Source organism: Oncorhynchus clarkii, chromosome 20 (assembly GCF_045791955.1).
Source record: "Oncorhynchus clarkii lewisi isolate Uvic-CL-2024 chromosome 20, UVic_Ocla_1.0, whole genome shotgun sequence".
Lineage (NCBI taxonomy): Eukaryota > Metazoa > Chordata > Actinopteri > Salmoniformes > Salmonidae > Oncorhynchus > Oncorhynchus clarkii.
Genome location: NC_092166.1, coordinates 7,074,535 through 7,098,118, shown reverse-complemented (window position 1 = coordinate 7,098,118; position 23,584 = coordinate 7,074,535). Strand labels below are relative to the sequence as shown.

The 23,584-nt window shown below is 44.9% G+C and overlaps 1 protein-coding gene across 1 annotated transcript; it reads left to right on the top strand.

Annotated features, from left to right (window-relative positions):
* The first annotated feature begins 10,178 nt into the window (after positions 1 to 10,178).
* LOC139377225 (thread biopolymer filament subunit gamma) lies at positions 10,179 to 18,667 on the top strand. Its single transcript, XM_071120226.1, has 9 exons — positions 10,179 to 11,076; positions 11,578 to 11,638; positions 11,795 to 11,890; positions 12,137 to 12,316; positions 13,095 to 13,220; positions 15,390 to 15,610; positions 15,959 to 16,005; positions 17,814 to 17,858; positions 18,533 to 18,667. Exons 1-9 carry the CDS (start codon positions 10,235 to 10,237, stop codon positions 18,589 to 18,591), a joined length of 1,677 nt encoding a protein of 558 aa, XP_070976327.1. The 5' UTR covers positions 10,179 to 10,234; the 3' UTR covers positions 18,592 to 18,667.
* The last annotated feature ends 4,917 nt before the right edge of the window (positions 18,668 to 23,584 follow it).

Sequence of the window (23,584 nt, the reverse complement as noted above, 5' to 3'; positions counted from 1 at the left end):
AGTTCTGCAACACGATGATCAAATTAAGATCCTACATCTGTAGTGACATCAAAAGTGGATGACGTGGATCGGTGAAATGTCAACACAGCTGGGATACCTCGTTGTTTCTGGATACATGTTATAATGCATGGCGCGCTAAAGTAGCAGCAAGAGTAGGCCTATGGGTCACTAACTGGCTTAGTTAGCAGATTGTAACGGGCTAATGTGATGCTTCATTAGCCCTTACAGATTACGTACTGTTTGGCATAGCACAGAAAATTTTGGACTTAACTTGAAGATACTTCCTCAATTCCCGACTAAACATCCATGTCTAATTTGAAGGGGGGGTTCGTTATTAAATAAAATGTTTTGCTCCTTGAAGTAATCCAACAATGTGAAAGCTACCATCTAGTCTATTTTCAAATCTTATCTCATTGATCGAGACAGGTGAGTGTCATCATGGCGTGGGGTGTATCAATGAGAGAAGATTTGAAATAGACAAGATGGCGTTGTACACATTGCTGGATTCCTTCCAAACATGCCCGTGTCTTATGTGTTTCAGGAGTCAACAGACGACAACAATTCAGCCTTATTGAAGTTTGTCCAGAAAAATGCAGTGTACACATGTATGTAACCTGTATGTCACTGTCAATCAAATCTTTACTCACACAAGCCCAGAAAACAGAGAAATTATTTTCTCTCTTTCTGAAAATCAGATCCTAAATTAACCCCAGTTTCTATCCTCCTAAAATCCTTCCACCACCCAGGGGAAATAAAGTATAGGATATGAGGACTACAAGGCTGGACAATCATGGCTTGAGCCGGCCATTGATCTACATAGTTCCTATAAATGAAGCTATACGTTGATCCATGACAGACAGACAAGGTGCCTATTCACTAACTCCACCTACAGTATTTGTCTGTGTTTCAGGAGTCACCAGACAGCAACTATTCAGCGTCGTTGAAGTTTGTCCAGACAAATGCAGTGTACACATTCATTGGAGTAGCCTGTAAAGGCATGTCACTGTCAATCACATCGATACCCAGACAACTGAGAAAGAGTATTCTCTCTCCAAAAACAGCCAATCAGATCCTAAATTTTCATCAGACCACAAGATTTTGTTTGTCCACTTAATGATGAATGTTGTATGTTACGTTGTGAATTTGAACATGAATTATGCCCCTTATTTAAGATTACTCTGATGTTTTTCGTACGATGTACCCAATGATTAATGAAAACGTGCTCGGTAGGTCGATGTCCTCATTGTTGTTTTACAGACGTGTTTAAATACATCTTATTTACACACTTTATTCTAATATTTATGAAATGAAAATAGTTATATTTGGTAACACTTATCTGTTTTTCCTTCACCTCAGCGCCTCTCGATGCGTGGAACAGATGTGGGTGGGGCTAGGTCTACATAAGGGTGATACATTTTTTTTAACTGACAAAAGCTCTGACGAAGGCCGTGAGGCCGATACGTAAAGCTCTGACGAAGGCCGTGAGGCCGATACGTAAAGCTCTGACGAAGGCCGTGGGGCCGATACCTAAAGCTCTGACGAAGGCCGTGAGGCCGATACGTAAAGCTCTGACGAAGGCCGTGAGGCCGATACGTAAAGCTCTGACGAAGGCTGTGAGGCCGATACGTAAAGCTCTGACGAAGGCCGTGAGGCCGATACGTAAAGCTTATTAAAGATCAGTGATACGATCAAGAGCAGTGTGCGGTTTCCTTTTTCCTTCATTTTGTCCATCCCCCTAAAACTTCTCTACCACCCAGGTGAAATTGAGTAGAAGAGGGGTCTTGAGCCTGTCATTGATCTACACAGGGTGGGGTAGGAACTTGACAGCACTGTCTTGACTGTATACAGAAAGAGAATCCCTGCCTGATTCTGTTCTCTGGACTAAACTGAGAACATCACAATGGTAATGGTATGGACTGGACCCCGTGACAGACATAATGACAAATTCAACAACCTACCTATGCAATTCATGTGTCTTACGGACGCTCAGTAGCGATATTGTTATATTGACATAAAGTGAGTTGTGGATGACATTGTACGTTTGGGTCCAACATGGGTCCATGCTTTGCTTTGTTTGTCATACAATGCCTGTTCTGAAGAATCCAGTATATAAATATGCAGTGTGTGTATAAACAGTTTAATTAAAAATGTATTGTACAATAGTAGATACTGTATATTAGAATGAGCTGTTTGAAGAAAACAGCAAATACACAGTGTGAAAAAAATATATAAAGTTGTTTGTTAGTATGTTTAATGTGTGTGTGTGTGTGTGTGTGTCTTTGTCTCTTACTACAGGAGCATGATGGCTGTTCTCTCTGTGTGTGTGTGTGTGTGTCTTTGTCTCTTACTACAGGAGCATGATGGCTGTTCTCTCTGTGTGTGTGTGTGTGTCTTTGTCTCTTACTACAGGAGCATGATGGCTGTTCTCTCTGAGCAAACAATAAAATGGAAAACAAATAGTTCATTATAGTCTACTCTTGTGCTCAGGGTTCTATCGCATATTGATAAGATGTTACAATCTTTTAAAGGGTTATGTTGGCTGTGGGTGAAATAGCCCAATCCACTATTTTGAAGGGATGTCCACATACTTTTGTATATACAGTGTACACATTCTGTTACAGGAACATTGGTATTAAAAAGAATACAAGCTAACTCGTAATGTTGTACTCCAGACTCATCAATAGTGTGATATCTGGATGACGTTTGATAATACTAAGTAAATACAAAGGAACATATTGTAGAATGACATGATATGCATACATTGCAAGATCTTTATTGATTTACAATATATTTAGTATAGAATATGAATTATGATTTTAACCAAGTGACAGCCTTATTCTAAGGCCACCTGTTCATCACAACAATGTGCAAGAAGTTGGCCTATTGTAACGGTTTTCTTGTGTCGAAGGAGAGGCGGACCAAAACGCAGCGTGGTTATTATTCATGGTTCTTTAATAAAGAAACTATACATGAGTAGACTAACAAAAGCAAGAAATGTGAAAAACCAAGACAGCCCTATCTGGTGCAAACACAGAGACAGGAACAATCACCCACAAACCCCAACACCAAACAGGCTACGTAAATATGGTTCCCAAATCAGAGACAATGACTAACACCTGCCTCTGATTGAGAACCATATCAGGCCCAAACACAGACAAACTAGACACACAACATAGAATGCCCACTCAGATCACACCCTGACCAAACAAAACATAGAAACATACAAAGCAAACTATGGTCAGGGTGTGACAGCTGTTGTATTAGCAAAAATATTTCTAGCACAGATTTACTATTGCATTTAGTTTGGCTAAAATAGAGCCCATAAAATGCGTTCCTGTTTTTCTTTTTTTTTAATCAATTATTCTTTTTCTATACCTTTGATGCCATTTTCACAAGTATATGGAACATTTTCACAACTCTTAACATTTGTGACTCGACATTTAACTATGACTTAAAATGGAATCTGCCAGAAAAAAAAACACCACTGGTCGTCCTACAACCGTGGTTAAAAAAAAAAAGAGGCCGACCAGTACTTACAAAATTGCAGTACATATTATGCTCTTCTATCACACGTGCAATGATGTCCGAGGGGGGGGGGGGGGGGAAACAGCGTCCATTGTTTGAAGTAGCTTCTTTGTTGTTGTAACATCGTAAACAGATGTGGCCGTTTCACCCCAAAGGAGTCCAGCTTTAATGAAACTGCTCAAAACTGATAATTACTGAACCAAAATTATATAGTTTCATTTCTTTCCAAAACCTTTTTCAAAAACATTTGTAAATAGGCTTTTATTGTTTAAAGAACTTATGAAAAGGATTGGGGTGTCTTTTCACTATCTAATCATGGCATGGAGTTGATCAATGACAAACATGTAGTGGTTTGAAATTTACCACTTGATGGTTTCATTTCGGTGGGACAAATAATCTTGTTTTTTATTAAAACGCTATATACAGTATCTGCTTCACTCTCAGAGAAATAAGTAGTACAGCTAGATTTTACACAAATGTTTAATACATAACTTTACAAATAACACATCTGTGACACCAATATTTAAAAAACTTTTATTTTTATTTTTTTAATCAATACAGTAATATTAGATCTGTGTTTATATTTGACATGTTAGTCATTTAGCAGATGCTCTTATCCAGAGACTTAACAGTTAGTGCATTCATCTTAAGATAGCTGGGTGAGACAGCCACTTATCACAGTCAACTATACAGGATCTGAAAGTTCCATTCCAGCTGAACAATGGATATACAGCACCTTCAGAAAGTATTCAGACCCCTTGACTTTTTCCACATTTTATTACGTTACAGCCTTATTCTAAAAATTGATTAAATTGTTTTTTTATTTTGTAGTATACAAACATTCCATTCCATTCCACACTGGCCCAACAAGTGCTAACCTACATCGAGCCCACACCGGTCCAACAAGGGCTAACCTACATCAAGTCCACACCGGCCCAACAAGGGCTAACCTACATCAAGTCCACACCGGCCCAACAAGGGCTAACCTACATCGAGCCCACACCGGTCCAACAAGTGCTAACCAACATCGAGCCCACACCGGTCCAACAAGGGCTAACCTACATCAAGTCCACACCGGCCCAACAAGGGCTAACCTACATCGAGCCCACACCGGCCCAACAAGGGCTAACCTACACCAAGCCCACACCGGTCCAACAAGGGCTAACCTACATCAAGTCCACACCGGCCCAACAAGGGCTAACCTACATCAAGTCCACACCGGCCCAACAAGGGCTAACCTACATCGAGCCCATACCGGTCCAACAAGGGCTAACCTACATCAAGTCCACACTGGCCCAACGTGGGCTAACCTACACCAAGTCCACACCGGTCCAACAAGGGCTAACCTACACCAAGTCCACACCGGTCCAACAAGGGCTAACCTACACCAAGTCCACACCGGCCCAACAAGGGCTAACCTACATCAAGTCCACACCGGCCCAACAAGGGCTAACCTACATCGAGCCCACACCGGTCCAACAAGGGCTAACCTACATCAAGTCCACACTGGCCCAACGTGGGCTAACCTACACCAAGTCCACACCGGTCCAACAAGGGCTAACCTACACCAAGTCCACACCGGCCCAACAAGGGCTAACCTACATCGAGCCCACACCGGCCCAACAAGGGCTAACCTACACCAAGTCCACACCGGTCCAACAAGGGCTAACCTACACCAAATCCACACCGGTCCAACAAGGGCTAACCTACATCAAGTCCACACCGGTCCAACAAGGGCTAACCTACATCGAGCCCACACCGGTCCAACAAGGGCTAACCTACATCGAGCCCACACCGGTCCAACAAGGGCTAACCTACATCAAGTCCACACTGGCCCAACGTGGGCTAACCTACACCAAGTCCACACCGGTCCAAGAAGGGCTAACCTACATCAAGTCCACACCGGTCCAACAAGGGCTAACCAACATCGAGCCCACACCGGTCCAACAAGGGCTAACCTACATCAAGTCCACACCGGCCCAACAAGGGCTAACCTACATCAAGTCCACACCGGCCCAACAAGGGCTAACCTACATCAAGTCCACACCGGTCCAACAAGGGCTAACCTACATCAAGTCCACACCGGCCCAACAAGTGCTAACCTACATCAAGTCCACACTGGCCCAACGTGGGCTAACCTACATCAAGTCCACACTGGCCCAACGTGGGCTAACCTACATCAAGTCCACACTGGCCCAACGTGGGCTAACCTACATCAAGTCCACATTGGCCCAACGTGGGCTAACCTACATCAAGTCCACACTGGCCCAACGAGGGCTAACCTACATCAAGTCCACACCGGCCCAACAAGGGCTAACCTACATCGAGCCCACACCGGTCCAACAAGGGCTAACCTACATCAAGTCCACACCGGCCCAACAAGTGCTAACCTACATCGAGCCCACATCGGTCCAACAAGGGCTAACCTACATCAAGTCCACACTGGCCCAACGTGGGCTAGCCTACACCAAGTCCACACCGGTCCAACAAGGGCTAACCTACATCAAGTCCACACTGGCCCAACAAGTGCTAACCTACATCGAGCCCACACCGGTCCAACAAGGGCTAACCTACATCAAGTCCACACTGGCCCAACGTGGGCTAGCCTACACCAAGTCCACACCGGTCCAACAAGGGCTAACCTACATCAAGTCCACACTGGCCCAACAAGTGCTAACCTACATCAAGTCCACACCGGCCCAACAAGGGCTAACCTACATCGAGCCCACACCGGTCCAACAAGGGCTAACCTACATCAAGTCCACACCGGCACAACAAGGGCTAACCTACATCAAGTCCACACTGGCCCAACGTGGGCTAGCCTACACCAAGTCCACACCGGTCCAACAAGGGCTAACCTACATCAAGTCCACACCGGCCCAACAAGGGCTAACCTACACCAAGCCCACACCGGCCCAACAAAGGCTAGCCTACATCAAGCCCACACCAGCCCAACAAGGGCTAACCTACATCAAGTCCACACCGGCCCAACAAGGGCTAACCTACATCAAGTCCACACTGGCCCAACGTGGGCTAGCCTACACCAAGTCCACACCGGTCCAACAAGGGCTAACCTACATCAAGTCCACACCGGCCCAACAAGGGCTAACCTACACCAAGCCCACACCGGCCCAACAAAGGCTAGCCTACATCAAGCCCACACCAGCCCAACAAGGGCTAATCTACATCAAGCCCACACCGGTCCAAGAAGGGCTAATCTACACCAAGTCCACACCGGGCCCAACGTGGGCTAGCCTACATCAAGCCCACACCAGCCCAACAAGGGCTAACCTACATCGAGCCCACACCGGCCCAACAAGGGCTAACCTACATCAAGCCCACACCGGCCCAACAAGGGCTTGCCTACACCAAGCCCACACCGGCCCAACAAGGGCTTGACTACACCAAGCCCACACCGGCCCAACAAGGGCTAACCTACATCAAGACGGTAGTCCGTCATTGTAAATAAGAATTGGTTCTTAACTGAATTTCCTAGTTAAATAAAGGTCACACATTAACATCAACTTCAGCAATTTACATGTAATAATGAGAACAAATGAAAACATTTCCCAGTAATGACAGGACATATGCAATCTAGATTCTGTATTAAAGAGCACATGTATGCTAACTAGTGATGTGGCATTCAACCTTCCAATATGAGAGAAATAGTATATGACCCCGGAGGCAATCTTTACAGTATGATTGATTTGCTAGCGAAGCGCCGGCTACACAGATAGCTTATGGTCGATTTAAGCTGAAATCCTGCATACATGTTTTCACACACCGTGCAGGTATGCCTCACCTGCCGCATAGAGAGGTAGGCACGCTACATACACCCTCTTACATGGGAAGACTCCCAAAAACGGCGTCCTAAAAACGCCCGCAGAGGCTTTTCAAGACCAGACAGTATCCTTTGCATCACCACTTGAATTCCAAGTTTTTATGAGCATCAGGAATGAGAACCCGTTGGGACATATTGCATAGTTGGGAGACAGCCAGGGGGAAAAAGGCATTATACGTTTTATAACAAAGTTATACTACTGTAACTGATATCGTGTCGAAGTGAGGCTGTACATGTTTTTTTTTACAATTATTAAAAGGCTGAATTCAAACTCGAGCATTAAAAACATAACATAATTGACATACAGGTTGCCACAAAATAAAGGAAACCCCAACGTACTGTCTTAATAGGGTTGTTGGGCCGCCACGAGCCGCCAGAACAGCTTCAATGTACCTTGGCATAGATTCTACAAGTGTCTGGAACTCTTTCGGAGGGATGCGACATCATTGTTCCCCGAGAAATTCCATAATTTAGTGTTTTGGTGATGTTGGTGGAAAATGCTGTCTCAGGCGTCGCTCCAGAATTTGTTCAATTGGGTTGAGTTGGGTTGGGTTGAGATCTGATGATTTACACACACACAGAGACACACACACACAGAGAGAGAGAGAGACACACACACACACACACATCCTTTAAAACCCTATACTCCTTTGAGACCCCTCTTTCAAAGTCCCTGAGATTTCTTCTTCTATCCATGGTAGCCAAAATAATGGGCAACTGGGCTTTTTTTTTTACATGACCCTAAGCATGATGGGATGTTAATTGCTTAATTAACTAAGGAAGCACATGTTTTCAATATACTTTGTATCCCTCATTAACTAAAATTTAAGCCAATGAGAGGGGACTTCTTTCAAGATTAATGAGTTAATGACAAAGTATGTAGTTTGATAGGCAATTCGTTGCATTTAAAGTTACGAGCGAAAAGACACCAAAAAATACAATACAAGCACCTTTTAAAATATACGTATATATACAGTTGAAGTCGGAAGTTTATATACACTTAGTTTGGAGTCAATAAAACTTGTTTTTTCAACCACTCCACAAATTTCTTGTTAACAAACTATAGTTTTGGCAAGTCTATTAGGACATCTACTTTGTGCATGACACAAGTCATTTTTCCAACAATTGTTTACAGACAGATTATTTCACTTATAATTCACTGTATCACAATTCCAGTGGGTCAGAAGTTTACATACACTAAGTTGACTGTGCCTTTAAACAGTTTGGAAAATTCCAGAAAATGTCATGGCTTTAGAAGCTTCTGATAGGCTAATTGACATCATTTGAGTCAATTGGAGGTTTACCTGTGGATGTATTTCAAGGCCTACCTTCAAACTCAGTGCCTCTTTGTTTGATAGAATGGGAAAATCAAAAAATATCAGCCAAGACCTCAGAAAAGAATTGTAGATCTCCACAAGTCTGTTTCATCCTTGGGAGCAATTTCCAAATGCCTGAAGGTACCACGTTCATCTGTAGAAACAATAGTACCCATGTATAAACACCAGGGGACCATGCAGCCATCATACCGCTCAAGGAGGAGATGCGTTCTGTCTCCTAGAGATGAACGCACTTTGGTGTGAAAAGTGCAAATCAATCCCAGAACAACAGCAAAGGACCTTGTGAACATGCTGGAGGAAACAGGTACAAAAGTATCTATATCCACAGTAAAACGAGTCCTATATCAACATAACCTGAAAGGCCGCTCAGCAAGGAAGAAGCCACTGCTCCAAAACCGCCATAAAAAAGCCAGACTACGGTTTGCATCTGCACATAGGGACAAAGATCGTACTTTTTGTAGAAATGTCCTCTGGTCTGATGAAACAAAAATAGAACTGTTTGGCCATAATGACCTTCCTTATGTTTGGAGGAAAAAGGGAGAGGCTTGCAAGCCAAAGAACACCATCCCAACCGTGAAGCACAGGGGTGGCAGCATCATGTTGTGGGGGTGCTTTGCTGCAGGAGGGACTGGTGCACATCACAAAATAGATAGAATCATGAGGATGGAAAATGATGTGGATATTTTGAAGCAACATCTCAAGACATCAGTCAGGAAGTTAAAGCTTGGTCGCAAATGGGTCTTCCAAATGGACAATGACCCCAAGCATACTTCCAAAGTTGTGGGAAAATGGCATAAGGACAACAAAGTCAAGGTATTGGAGTGGCCATCACAAGCCCTGACCTCAATCCGATAGACAATTTGTGGGCAGAACTTAAAAAACGTGTGCGAGCAAGGAGGACTACAAACCTGACTCATTTACATCAGCTCTGTCAGGAGGAATGGGCCAAAATTCACCCAACTTGTTGTGGGAAACTTGTGGAAGGCTACCCAAAACTTTTGACCCAACTTAAACAATTTAAAGGCAATTCTACCAAACACTAATTGAGTGCATTTAAGCTTCTGACCCACTGGGAATGTGATGAAAGAAATAAAAGCTGAAATAAATCACTCTCTACTATTATTCTGACATTTCACATTCTGAAAATAAAGTGGTGATCCTAACTGACCTAAAACAGGGAATTTTTACTAGGATTAAATGTCAGAAATTGTGAAAAACTGAGTTTAAATGTATTTGGCTACGGTGTATGTAAACTTCCCACTTCAACTGTACATATATATTTTTTACCACCAATCGAAAGGGCAGGTGCTCCAGCACCCCGAGGGCTCTGTCTGTGCCTGAGTGGTGGTGTGGCACAGTCACAAGCCTCGTCCTGTTCTTCCACTCCCACAACCCCCCCCCCCTCCACACTCCCTGGCTCCACAGTATATAAATCCAGATCTGCTTTCTTTGGGGAATCGACTCTCATAGACAGCTCTATCTCCCATTCTCTTACATCTGCTGCATATGCTGTGATCCTCAGCTGCACATCATGTCCGTGACTTGGTCCTCCAGGATGTCGGCCGGTGGTGGCCATGGCCTGTCTGGGGGAATAGGAGGCGGTGGAGCCAGGTTGGGCTTTGGCTTTGGGGGAGTTGGAGATGGCTTTGGGGGTGGTGGCAGTAGCTTTGGGGGAGGTGGCAGTAGCTTTGGGGGAGGTGGCAGTAGCTTTGGGGGAGGTGGCGGAGGAGGCTTGGGCATGGGGCTGGGCTTGGGAAGTGGACTGGCTATGGGGTCTGGGCTGGGGTTGGGTGGGGGAGCAGGGGGTGGGCTGGGTTTCGGTGGTGGCTTAGGTGGAGGTGGAGGTGGTGGTGGTGGAGGTTATGGTGGAGGTTATGGTGGAGGATATGGTGGAGGCGGAGGTTATGGTGGAGGTTATGGTGGAGGTTATGGTGGAGGTGGAGGTTATGGGGGTGGTGGCGGTGGAGCCCTGATGGCCAGTCCTGCCTTCGCTATGGGACGCACCATGGCAGCAGGGGGGATCGGTGGCGGGTCGGCCATGGCATTGGGTACCTCTCTGGGCCCAGCATTGGCTCCTATGCGGTCCCGGCAGGCAGAGAAGAACATGCTGTCCGGCCTCAACGAACGTTTCTCCTCGTACATGGGCAAAGTGAGAGTCCTCCAGCAGGAGAACGCCATCCTGGAGGCCAGACTGTCCCAGTTGTCAGGGGGTGCGGACATGGGGTCTCCAGAGTCTTCCACCACCACCACAGCGGAGTACGAGGCTCAGCTCAGCGAGTACCGTGTTGCCCTGGAGACGCTCACCCTGGACACCATCAAACTGGAGATCGAGCTGGACAACGTTCGTGGCACTGCCCACGAACTCAAGGCCAAGTGAGTGTCCGTTTCACATATTTTATTTCACTTTCAGAGAATGATTTAATATATTGGTTAGAGTACTAGCACAATACAACTATCAATATTCTAACTTAGTCCACCTTTATTTAGCCAAATACTGTAAGTAATTGAACATTCAAGAAGCAGTTATTACTTTATTCGGTTTGATAAAACTATATGAAAACTCAAAACCTTGATCCTTTAAGATTCCTCAATTTGTTCAAAATATGCCTCTTGACCGGATAGCTTTTATTTTGCATAGCACTTTTAAAAAATAAATCCTCGTCCCATATTCATCTGGCCCCTCTATAGACAAGCTTGATGGTTAGATGTAACTTCCTTGTACAGCTGAATGGTGCATTAAAAAGGTTTTTTAATCCTCGTCCCATATTCATCTGGCCCCTCTATAGACAAGCTTGATGGTTAGATGTAACTTCCTTGTACAGCTGAATGGTGCATTAAAAAGGTTTTTTAATCCTTTGCTGCATGTTGTTGCAGGTTTGACTTTGAGCAAGGTGTGAAGTTTCAGCTGGACTCTGACATTTCTGCTATGAAGAAGGTAAAGAGAGAAACAAAGAGGCATTTTTTTTTTTTTTACTGGGATAATGGCGTTCATTTTTATGGACGTACTCCTCCTCCCCCATGTCAAAATTCCCTACTCTCCCTCCGAATTCGTTCAGCGTGTAGATGTACCACTATCGCTCTCTCTTTCCAGGACATAGATTTGGCATCTGAACTACGCATTGATTTGGACGCCAAGTACTCCAGCTTGAAGGACGAACTGGACTTTGTCAGCAAGACGCAGGAAGAGGTACAGAGAATTAAGTGTTTATGTTTATGAGTATAGTAAATTAGTAATAGTAAATTAAGTATGAGTATAGTAAATGAACAATGTCATTATTTTGATATCTGGTTGTCGAAGTGTATGTGTTCATCACACCTGACTCTCTGTCTAGCTGACTCTCTGTCTAGCTGACTCTCTGTCTAGCTGACTCTCTGTCTAGCTGACTCTGTCTAGCTGACTCTGTACATCACTGTCCAACTTCTATCCACACAGGAATTGTCCACTCTGCAGTCCAAACTGGGCACCACGTCTATGGACACGTCCGTGTCCATGATCGAGGTTGACACGGGCAAGTCCTTTGACATCTCCACCGCTCTCAACAAGATCAGGCTGGAGTACGAGAAGTCTGTACAGCAACACAGAGATGAGGCAGACGCCTACTACAAACTGAAGGTTCTTCAACCATTTACTGCACCTATCTAACTGCCAAACCTGGCCTGGCCTGTCTGTCTACCCTGGCCTGTCTGTCTGCCAATCCTGGCCTGGCCTGTCTGTCTACCCTGGCCTGTCTGTCTGCCAACCCTGGCCTGTCTGTCTGCCAACCCTGGCCTGTCTGTCTGTCTGTCTGTCTGTCTGTCTAGCCTGTATGTCTCTGTCTGTCTCTGTCTGTCTAGCCTGGCCTGTCTGTCTACCCTGGCCTGACTGTCTCTATCTGTCTACCCTGGCCTGGCCTGGCCTGTCTGTCTGTCTGTCTGTCTACCCTGGCCTGTCTGTCTGCCAACCCTGGCCTGTATGTCTCTGTCTGTCTCTGTCTGTCTAGCCTGGCCTGGCCTGGCCTGTCAGTCTGTCTAGCCTGGCCTGTCTGTCTACCCTGGCCTGGCCTGTCTGTCTGTCTGTCTAGCCTGGCCTGTATGTCTCTGTCTGTCTGTCTCTGTCTGTCTACCCTGGCCTGTCTGTCTGTCTGTCTGTCTGTCTGTCTGTCTGTCTGTCTGTCTGTCTGTCTGTCTACCCTGTCTACCCTGTCTGTCTGTCTGTCTGTCTGTCTGTCTGTCTGTCTGTCTGTCTGTCATAACAAAGCATACTTTTTGATACTTTCTCGTAATCTGTATGGTTTAACACTACTGAGTGGCAACTACCTGGTACCAAGTGACAAAATGGCGCTTGTTTAAATGAGCTATTCCCAAAGAACGTCAATAGTGTTTTAATAGGGAGCGTCTCTCTCCTCCTGCAGATGGAAGAGATACAGACCGCTACCGCCAAGAGTTCAGAGGCTGTCTCAGAGGCCAAGATGGAAATCTCAGGGGCCCGGAAGGAGCTGCAGACTTTCGGTCTAGAGCTCCAAGGTCTGGTCACTGCAGTGAGTGGGACCCTCCATCTTACTACATCACCTCACACACAAAAAAAAAAATGCACTATTGGGCCAAGATAGCCACTTGATATCTGCGTACGTCATCCATATTAGGATAGTCGTCAATATATTTTTTTCATGCAAAAAAATTCTCTCTTTGACATTAATGCATGATTTATGTAGAGACCTGTCTATCTTGTCTTTCTCTCACTATTTTCATGTCGACATGGATCCACGTGTATTTTGGGTCCCTCTAGTGTATCCTCTTTACAGTAAGGTTTTGGGGGTGGGAGGGGACACCTAACATTTTGATCTCAAAGTCTTGGTCTTATCTCCCGAGTGGTGCAGTGGTCTAAGGCACTGCATCTCACTGCTAGAGGCCTCACTACAGACCCTGGTTCGATTCCAGGCTGTATCACAACCGGCAGTGATTTGGGAGTCCCATAGGGCAGCGCACAATTGGCCCAGTGTCGTTTGGGTTTGGCAAGGGGTAGGCTGTAAATTGTAGATAAGTTGTAAATAAGAATTTGTTCTCAACTGAATTCCCTAGTTCAATAAATGCAAATAAAATGCCTCACTATGACCATGTGGAGAATCCCCACCAGAGTGCTATCACAAGGCCAATTTCAGAAGAGAAACCACCTGCATTTAAACAACTGAGTAAGACCTTGTGCAAAATGTACCTCAGCCAACAAAGCAACAAAAAAAACATTTTCACACGGTTCACCAGCTACACCGACTGTTTAACTGCTGTTTCAGAACACTGCTTCCCAGCAGATCACCTTCAGACTTTATGATAAATCACATCAGGAAGTAGTATGCAGAAGACACAGGAAGTGGTTGAATCTGTATCAGGTTCTCTGAGTGACAGGAAAGTCCCACAGATGACACCAGCTCTGAATGCGCCAGACAGACTTCCTCAGAGGGAACTTGCACAAATTCATTTGCAGTTGTTGTTTTTTTTTCTGTTGAAAAAAAAATGCTGTTCCTTTCTTAAACAAGAGATGATTTTCACTGTCTAAAGATCTTTGCTCATCCAAGACATTACAACATGCAAATACAATAGTTACTATAGCTAAATACTGGTGTAGAATTCATCATCTCTCTAATTATTCCCCATCTCACTCAACTCTCTACTTTCCATGTATTCCCTGTCTTTCTATCGTCTTCCCCTCCCATTCCCACACTCTTTATTCTCCTCTTCCCATTCCTCTCCCATTCCCACACTCTCTCTTCTCCTCTTCCCATTCCCCTCCCATTCCCCTCCCATTCCTACACCCTCTCTTCTCCTCTTCCCATTCCTCTCCCATTCCCACACTCTCTCTTCTCCTCTTCCCATTCCCCTCCCATTCCCACACCCTCTCTTCTCTTCCCATCCCCCTCCCATTCCCACACTCTCTCTTCTCCTCTTCCCATCCCCCTCCCATTACCACACTCTCTCTTCTCCTCTTCCCATTCCTCTCCCATTCCCACACTCTCTCTTCTCCTCTTCCCATTCCTCTCCCATTACCACACTCTCTCTTCTCCTCTTCCCATTCCCCTCCCATTCCCACACCCTCTCTTCTCCTCTTCCCATTCCCCTCCCATTCCCACACTCTCTCTTCTCCTCTTCCCATCCCCCTCCCATTACCACACTCTCTCTTCTCCTCTTCCCATTCCTCTCCCATTCCCACACTCTGTCTTCTCCTCTTCCCATTCCCCTCCCATTCCCACACCCTCTCTTCTCCTCTTCCCATTCCCCTCCCATTCCCACACCCTCTCTTCTCCTCTTCCCATTCCCCTCCCATTCCCACACTCTCTCTTCTCCTCTTCCCATTCCTCTCCCATTCCCACACCCTCTTTTCTCCTCTTCCCATTCCTCTCCCATTCCCACACCCTCTCTTCTCCTCTTCCCATTCCTCTCCCATTCCCACACCCTCTCTTCTCCTCTTCCCATTCCCCTCCCATTCCCACACTCTCTCTTCTCCTCTTCCCATTCCTCTCCCATTCCCACACCCTCTCTTCTCCTCTTCCCATTCCCCTCCCATTCCCACACTCTCTCTTCTCCTCTTCCCTGTCTCACTTCTACTTTTCTCACATAATCTCCTTCACTCCTTTACCATCCTACCTTACTCTGTCCGGAATCCCAGCCCTCACACTCCTCCATTCCTCTGCTCTCTCTCCACCCCTTCTCTCCAGAACATGTCCCTGGAGCAGAGCTTGGCAGAAGCCCATGCCCAGTCAAGCATGGGCGTGGCCGGGTACCAGGGTCAGATCTCCAGCTTGACGTCGGCCATCGAGGTGGCCAAAACTGACCTCCACAAGCAGATCATGGCCTACCAGGAGCTTCTGGACGTCAAGCTGGCTCTAGACGTGGAGATCTCCACTTACAGGACCCTGCTGGAAGGAGACCACCTCAAGTCAGTACAATAAATACATACAGTATTAAAAGGATACTGTAAGATTCTGGCAAAGAATGTGTTATTCTACTTCCCCAGAGTCAGATTTGTATTTGTTATAAATATAAATAATTAGAATAAGGCTGCCAAGGCAGCAGCTGCTCTTCTTGACGTCCAGCAAACGTAAGGCAATTAAAGCAGCTATACAAGTTATAAAAGTTATAAAAGTCGTTGATACCATTTTTATGTCTCTGCGTTCAGTTTGAATTTAAGTGGTAATGAAGGTAAATGAAGGCATAATATATAATGTAATCTAAAAAGACTACGAGGAGGGATTTAACTGTTAAATTTTCACTCTTTTTCCTCCAGATTACCTGAGACATCCGGATTTACAACATCTTCCTACAGTTTCTCGGGTGAGAAACATTTGAAACAAGGGAGTATAGTGGGGGTGAATAGAGTGGCCAAAAATACCATGTGGGAAAATACAACTCAAAATGGCGGTGCGAGCACCCATAGGCTTTCAGTGAGTGGCTACTTTTTAACCCCCGCCCCCTAAAAAGTACCCAAATGGATGTCACACAACAGTAAAAATTTGTTTTTTAAAAATAATAATACAAATTGAAAATATATATTTTTTTAAATAACTCAGGATGGGCCCTTTCTAAAATCCTATATCTATTTTACATTTGGCTAATCGATTTATCGAGAAATCTTAACTAATCCATTCTGGAGATGTCCCAGTCAGACCACCTGGACGATTGTTTATCAGTAGGACCACTGGAGCTGGCATGGAGGGGGCAGGAGTGCTGGGGAGTGTGGAGGGCAGGTGTAGTGTAGGGGGCAGGAGTGCTGGGGAGTATGGAGGGCAAGTGTAGTGTAGGGGGCAGGAGTACTGGGGAGTGTGGAGGGCAGGTGTAGTGTAGGGGGCAGGAGTACTGGGGAGTGTGGAGGGCAGGTGTAGTGTAGGGCACAGGAGTACTGGGGAGTGTGGAGGGAGAGTGTCGGGGTAGTGTAGGGGGCAGGAGTACTGGGGAGTGTGGAGGGCAGGTGTAGTGTAGGGGGCAGGAGTACTGGGGAGTGTGGAGGGCAGGAGTACTGGGGAGTGTGGAGGGCAGGTGTAGTGTAGGGGGCAGGAGTACTGGGGAGTGTGGAGGGAGAGTGTCGGGGTAGTGTAGGGGGCAGGAGTACTGGGGAGTGTGGAGGGAAGGTGTAGTGTAGGGGGCAGGAGTGCTGGGGAGTGTGGAGGGCAGGTGTAGTGTAGGGGGCAGGAGTGCTGGGGAGTGTGGAGGGCAGGTGTAGTGTAGGGGGCAGGAGTACTGGGGAGTGTGGAGGGAGATTGTAGGGGGCAAGAGCACTGGGGAGTGTGGAGGGAGAGTGTAGGGGCAGTGTAGGGGGCAGGATCACTGGGGAGTGTGGAGGGAGATTGTAGGGGGCAAGAGCACTGGGGAGTGTGGAGGGAGAGTGTAGGGGTAGTGTAGGGGGCAGGAGTACTGGGGAGTGTGGAGGGAGAGTGTAGGGGTAGTGTAGGGGGCAGGAGCACTGGGGAGTGTGGAGGGAGATTGTAGGGGTAGACAGAGCCCTAGGGAGTGTGGAGGGAGAGTGTAGGGGTGAGCAGAGCCCTAGGGAGTGTGGAGGGAGAGTGTAGGGGTAGACAGAGCCCTTAAGGAGTGTGGAGGGAGAGTGTAGGGGTAGACAGAGCCCTAGGGAGTGTGGAGGGAGAGTGTAGGGGTGAGCAGAGCCCTAGGGAGTGTGGAGGGAGAGTGTAGGGGTAGACAGAGCCCTAGGGAGTGTGGAGGGAGAGTGTAGAGGTGAGCAGAGCCCTAGGGAGTGTGGAGGGAGAGTGTAGGGGTAGACAGAGCCCTCATTCACCTCCACATTTCCATCCTGCAGGCTGGGACGCTCCCCGCTCCAGCACTCCCCAGGGCTCCCCTTTACCTCCCCTACCCAGGCTAGATACAAAGGCAAGTTCACACACATAGAGGGAGCCTCAGGGTAGGAGAATGGAAAACTACCCTTCTGGTCATATTATTTTCTTCGCTGAAGTCTGTAACACGTTTAGCAATGGGGAAGTTGCTGAACAGCTTTTTTTTTTTTTTTGGGTCACAACATCTCATGAGTAAAAATGTTTGAATATGGCTAAACAAGGTATCTCCCTCGCTATCTCTTCTGTGCTCTTTCTCCATCCCCTCATCTGGTTTTCCTTTCATATCTGTCTTTCTAGCTGGAGGTGGAGGAGGGGGACTACAAGTTAAAGAGATCATAACAGGTCAGTCATTTTGGTACGGTATCAACCTGTCATAACATGTGGTGAATCCAGGTGAAAGCTATTATTCCTTATTGATGTCACCTGATGTCCACTTCAATCAGTGTAGATGAAGGAGGGGGAGGAGACAGGTTACCGAAGGATTTTTAACCCTTTTGAAACATGGATTGTGCGTGTGTGCCATTTCAGAGGGTGAAATGGTGCATGACAAAATATTTAAGTGCCCTTGAATAAGGTGTGGTAATAGTTTCCCGTGTGTATCAAGAATGATCCACCACCCAAAGGACATCCAGCCAACTTCACACGACTGTGGGAGGCATTGGAGTCGACATGGACCAGCATCCCTGTGATACACTTTTGATACCTTGTTAGAGTTCATACCCTGACAAACTGAGGCTGTTCTGAGGGCAATGATGGGGGGGGGTGCAACTCAATATTAGGGAGGTGTTCTTAATGTTTTGTGCTCTCCGTGTAACGTTTACATGCCTTCTTACAAGTCGTCACGTCATCATGTAAAGCCATTAGTCAATACACACTGAGTACACAAAACGGATGCACACCTTCCTAACATTGAGTTCATTTTTGATGCCAAGTCTAATTACAGTACTACCCTAACAGTTGTAATATATATATATATATATATATTTTTGTACTTTACTCACTTTGCTCCCCTTTAGAACACACAGAGACCTCCCTGATCTCTGAAACCGCATCCGCAGACTCTGAATCCACCTGATTCCACCAGGGTACCTCTGGAACATTGGACGTTCAGATGCTCAAGCAACTCTTTTAACCTACCCCCCCCCCCCCCCCCCCCTCCCCTATGCCCCACTTTACCTGATTTATAGACTACACAATAAACATTGCATCTTACACCTGACCCCCTGCTCATTTATGTTGGCTCTGTTACATTATAAAGTCTTGGATATGTTATTATAATTTTCTATACGTTTTTCAAACTCATATAATTTTATATGTGAATGTGTGACTGAGTGTCTGTGCACTCATCAATTTACTGTGTTTTGATTAGAAATTGCATAATTACATTAGTTGCATAATTATGTGTTTGTGAGTAGAAACAGGATAGTTGGAGAGTGCATGTGAGAATGTCAGTGTGTGTGTGTGTGTGTGTGTGTACGCTTCTCTCTGTCATCTCTGTCCTGTTCCTCAAATATCGTTATTTTTGTGGTCTGCGCTTGGCATGCAAAGGCCCCAGATAAAGTACACCATACAATGTTCTAAACAGGACAGCCAACCCCCACACGCAACTGCTGTGAAAGTTTGTCACGCTACACAGGAAGTCATACACAGTAATTATACAGGACGGACTGTTGTCACGACAACCCTGTTGTGCGTAGGAAGGTTCATCTGTTGTTCATCTGAGGTTTGGTTAAAAAAAAAAAAATCACTAGTTAAAATCTATTCATTTATTTAATATTAGTTAAGAACCTGCAGCTATACTGCATATTTGAGCAAACAATTAGCTAAGATTATTATATATATATATTTATATATATAGTAAATAGTATTAGCTTATTGTAGGTAATTATTTAGTTTACTGTACATGATAATGGAACAATTACAAATTTACACAATTCGTTTTATTATTATGGTGTGCCTAATGATGTACCGTAAGTACAATGTAATACGTTTTGTAATGACTTATATGAGCAGGTAGGTTTCTGTTTGTGTTTCACAGACGACATGACACACACGTGCACACGTCTGGTTTGGGTAGAGATTACAGATGTGGTATGCCCGGAGATAATATTTTTATTTTTTATATTTGCCCATTTGTATAACGTTATAGTAATACTGCAAAGTGTTACCAAAATTACAAACTTCAAAATATGTTTTAATATGTTTGAAAGGATTAGGAAAGATGAACTAACTATTGAAAAAAGTGTAATAAACCAAATTAGGCTTTGGCTTGTCGTACTTGGGCAGCTTTTGCAGGTGCTGTATTTTCTCAGTATGCGTAGAGCTGCCAATATAATTCCAAAAGATGTGTCTAGAACCTCCTTGCCTTGCTGCTAGGTTCTAACCACACCTTATTTTTGGCTACTAGCTTTGGGCACAGCCCCCCCCCCCCCCCCCCCCCCCTTTTCTTCACTTTCTGTTTGTGACTGCATGTGGTTACCAAGGTTACACGTTTGGAGTAAAAAAAAAAATATTAAAAGGTGAGCTCGAAATAACATTTTGTGACATTAGTTTACAAAAGTGGGTATTGGCTACATTGGCTACATTGCATGCCGTTGATATGAATAATAAAATCAAAAATTAGACCTAAGTAGGTTTAGATAAATAACCTACTTCAAATCATTAACAATGGTATACTGTAGCCACAGTTTTTTTGTCTGTAAATATCTTGAATGAACCGTTATGGCTTGACGGCATTCCATTTTTTACCAAACTTGTGCACACATTAGAAAATAAATTACACTGTCGTCAGTATCATTTCCACAGGATTGCAGCTTACAGTGCCTTGCGAAAGCATTCAGCCCCCTTGAACTTTGCGACCTTTTGCCACATTTCAGGCTTCAAACATAAAGATATAAAACTGTATTTTTTTGTGAAGAATCAACAACAAGTGGGACACAATCATGAAGTGGAACGACATTTATTGGATATTAAGGGGGCTGAATAATTTTGCACGCCCAATTTTTCAGTTTTTGATTTGTTAAAAAAGTTTGAAATATCCAATAAATGTCGTTCCACTTCATGATTGTGTCCCACTTGTTGTTGATTCTTCACAAAAAAATACAGTTTTATATCTTTAATTTTGAAGCCTGAAATGTGGCAAAAGGTCGCAAAGTTCAAGGGGGCCGAATACTTTCACTGTATTCTTTTTCTCTACAAAATATTGTAAAAAGTTCAATAAACTTTACTCGGTTGAATAGCTGCTCATTTTGGTGCTCTCAAGGAGTTGTTCAACCTTTTGAGCAGAGGCTGAGGGCTCTGTGATTGGTACTGCTATCTTTACCCACACCAGACGTGTGCACGTGTGCTTCATGTGCAAGTGTGTGTCATGTCCTCTGTGAACATAAACAGAAAACTAAGATTTGCCCACACTGACCCACTTCCTCTTCCTCTGATGTGTGCCATTCTCTTCTGAATGTAAACAGATGGCATTGTTCACCAATAGAAATGTCAGGTCACAATGACATGTTTGTTGGCAATATTATGGACATTGATACGGTGTACATTTTAGGACATACCAACTTACAATGACATTATACTTCCTATGATGGAAGTCGCTACTCCCATACTCGACAGCGATGGACCCAATGCAGCTATAACCTCTTTTATAAACTTGGGGAGTTCGAGCCCTGAATGCTGATTGGCTGACAGCCGTGGCACATCAGACCGTATACCACAGGTATGGCAAAACATTGCCTTTTAATGCTGTAATTACGTTGGTAACCAGTTTAGAATAGCAATAAGGCACCTCGGGGGGCTTGTGGTATACGGCCAATATACCACGGCTAAGGGCTGTATCCAGGCACTCCGCGTTGCGTCATGCTTAAGAAAGGCCCTTACCCGTGGTATATTGGCCATATACAACAACCCCTTGGGACATATTGCCTAAGTATACCATCAGCTCCCAATAGAGTTGCAGACGTTTTGAGTGTTGTTGTTGTCGATTGTGTTCAAAGACAGTGTGCAGGAAAAATGTGACCTTTCTTTCCTGGAAGCTATTTCAAGTTGACCACAGGATGATGTAATCTTAGAGTCAGATGCGCATGAAGCAGAAGAAGCACACAGCAAAACAAACATATATAGAACGGTCAGAAATTATTCAGACGCCTTGACTTTTTCCACATTTTGTTACGTTACAGCCTTATTCTAAAATTGATTAAATATGTTTTTTCCCCCCACCCTCATCAATCTACACACAATACCGCATAAGGACAAAGCAAAAACAAGGTTTTTTAGAAATGTTAGCAAATTCATAAATACATGGAAATATCAAATTTATATAAGTATTCAGACCTTTTACTCAGTACTATGTTGAAGCACCTTTGGCAGCGATGAAAGCCTCAAGTTTCTTGGGTATGACGCTACAAGTTTGGCACACCTGTATTTGGGGAGTTACTCCCATTCTTCTCTGCAGGTCCTCTCAAGCTCTGTCAGGTTGGATGGGGAGCGTCGCTGCACAGCTATTTTCAGGTCTCTCCAGAGATGTTTGATTTGGTTCAAGTACGAGCTCCGGCTGGGCCACTCAAGGACATTCAGAGACTTCCCGAAGCCACTCCTGCGTCGTCTTGGCTGTGGGCTTATGGTCGTTGTCCTGTTGGAAGGTGAACTTTCACCCCAGTCTGAGGTCCTGAGCACTCTGGAGAAGGTTTTCTTCAAGGATCTCTCTGTACTTTGCTCCGTTCGTCCATCCCTTGATCCTGACTAGTCTCTCAGTCCCTGCTGCTGAAAAACATCCCCACAGCATGATGCTGCCACCACCATGCTTCACCGTAGGGATGGTGCCAGGTTTCCTCCATGCGTGACGCTTGGCATTTAAGCCAAAGAGTTCAATCTTGGTTTCATCAGACAAGATCATCTTGTTTCTCATGGTCTGAGAGTCCTTTAGGTGCCTTTTGGCAAACTCCAAGTGGGTTGCCATGTGCCTTTTACTGAGGAGTGGCCTCCGTCTGGCCACTCTACCATAAAGGCCTGATTGGTGGAGTGCTGTAGAGATGGTTGTCCTTCTGGAAGGTTCTCCCATCTCCACAGAGGAACTCTGGAGCTCTGTCAGAGTGACCATCGGGTTCTTGGTCACCTCCCTGACCAAGGCTCTTCTCCCAAGATTGCTAACTTTGACCGGGCAGACAGCTCTAGGAAGAGTCTTGGTGCTTCCAAACTTCTTCCATTTAAGAATGATGGAGGCCACAGTGTTCTTGGGGGCCTTCAATGCTACAGAAATGTTTTGGTACCCTTCCCCAGATCTGTGCCTCGACACAATCTTGTCTCTGAGCTCTACGGACAATTCCTTCAACCTAGTGGCTTGGTTTTTGCTCTGACATGCACTGTCAACTGTGGGACCTTATATAGATCGGTGTGTGTGCCTTTCCAAATCATGTCCAATCAATTGAATTTACAATAAGTGGACTCCAATCAAGTTGTAAAAACATCTCAAGGATTATCAATGGAAACAGGATGGATGAAACACCTGAGCTCAATTTCAAGCTTATGTAACTTATGTAAATAAGGTATGTTTTTTTTATTTTAATTTTTAATTTTTTGTCATTATGTGGTATTGTGTGTAGATTGAAAAAATTATTTCATCCATTGTAGAATAATGCCGTAACGTAATAAAATGTGGAAAAAGGGAAGGGGTCTGAATACTTTCCGAATGCACCGTATTTCGGGGAATTACTAAGACTGTAAACACCACACAGTTTTGAATGTATATATTTGTTATGTTCTCAGTCCTTTTAATTGGTTTAAAATCTGCCCTCTGCGGCTCCCACTGTTACAACTTTTTGGAAACCCACCATTGTGTGAAGTCTGGTTATTCTGTTACAATGGCTTCACCGTGTTGAACTTTAACCCCCGATCATAGACAGCAGTCACGAGTTCTCGCTCACAAAAAAACACAAGTTGTTGTGTTGTTATACCAGTTTCATTGCATTGGATTGATTGCAACACTTTTCTCATCACATCTCAGTATTACCAAATCAGCTGTACCCAAACACAGTGATGTAAGAATAGGTTACATATCTAATGGCATTAAC

Bases quoted from the DNA above. Each gene is read 5' to 3' on its own strand.
- LOC139377225 (XM_071120226.1), top strand. From the start codon at position 10,235: ATGTCCGTGACTTGGTCCTCCAGGATGTCGGCCGGTGGTGGCCATGGC. The intron at 13,221-15,389 runs GTGAGTGGGACC...CCTTCTCTCCAG, and splicing joins TCCAAGGTCTGGTCACTGCA to AACATGTCCCTGGAGCAGAG. The intron at 16,006-17,813 runs GTGAGAAACATT...CTGTCTTTCTAG, and splicing joins ATCTTCCTACAGTTTCTCGG to CTGGAGGTGGAGGAGGGGGA.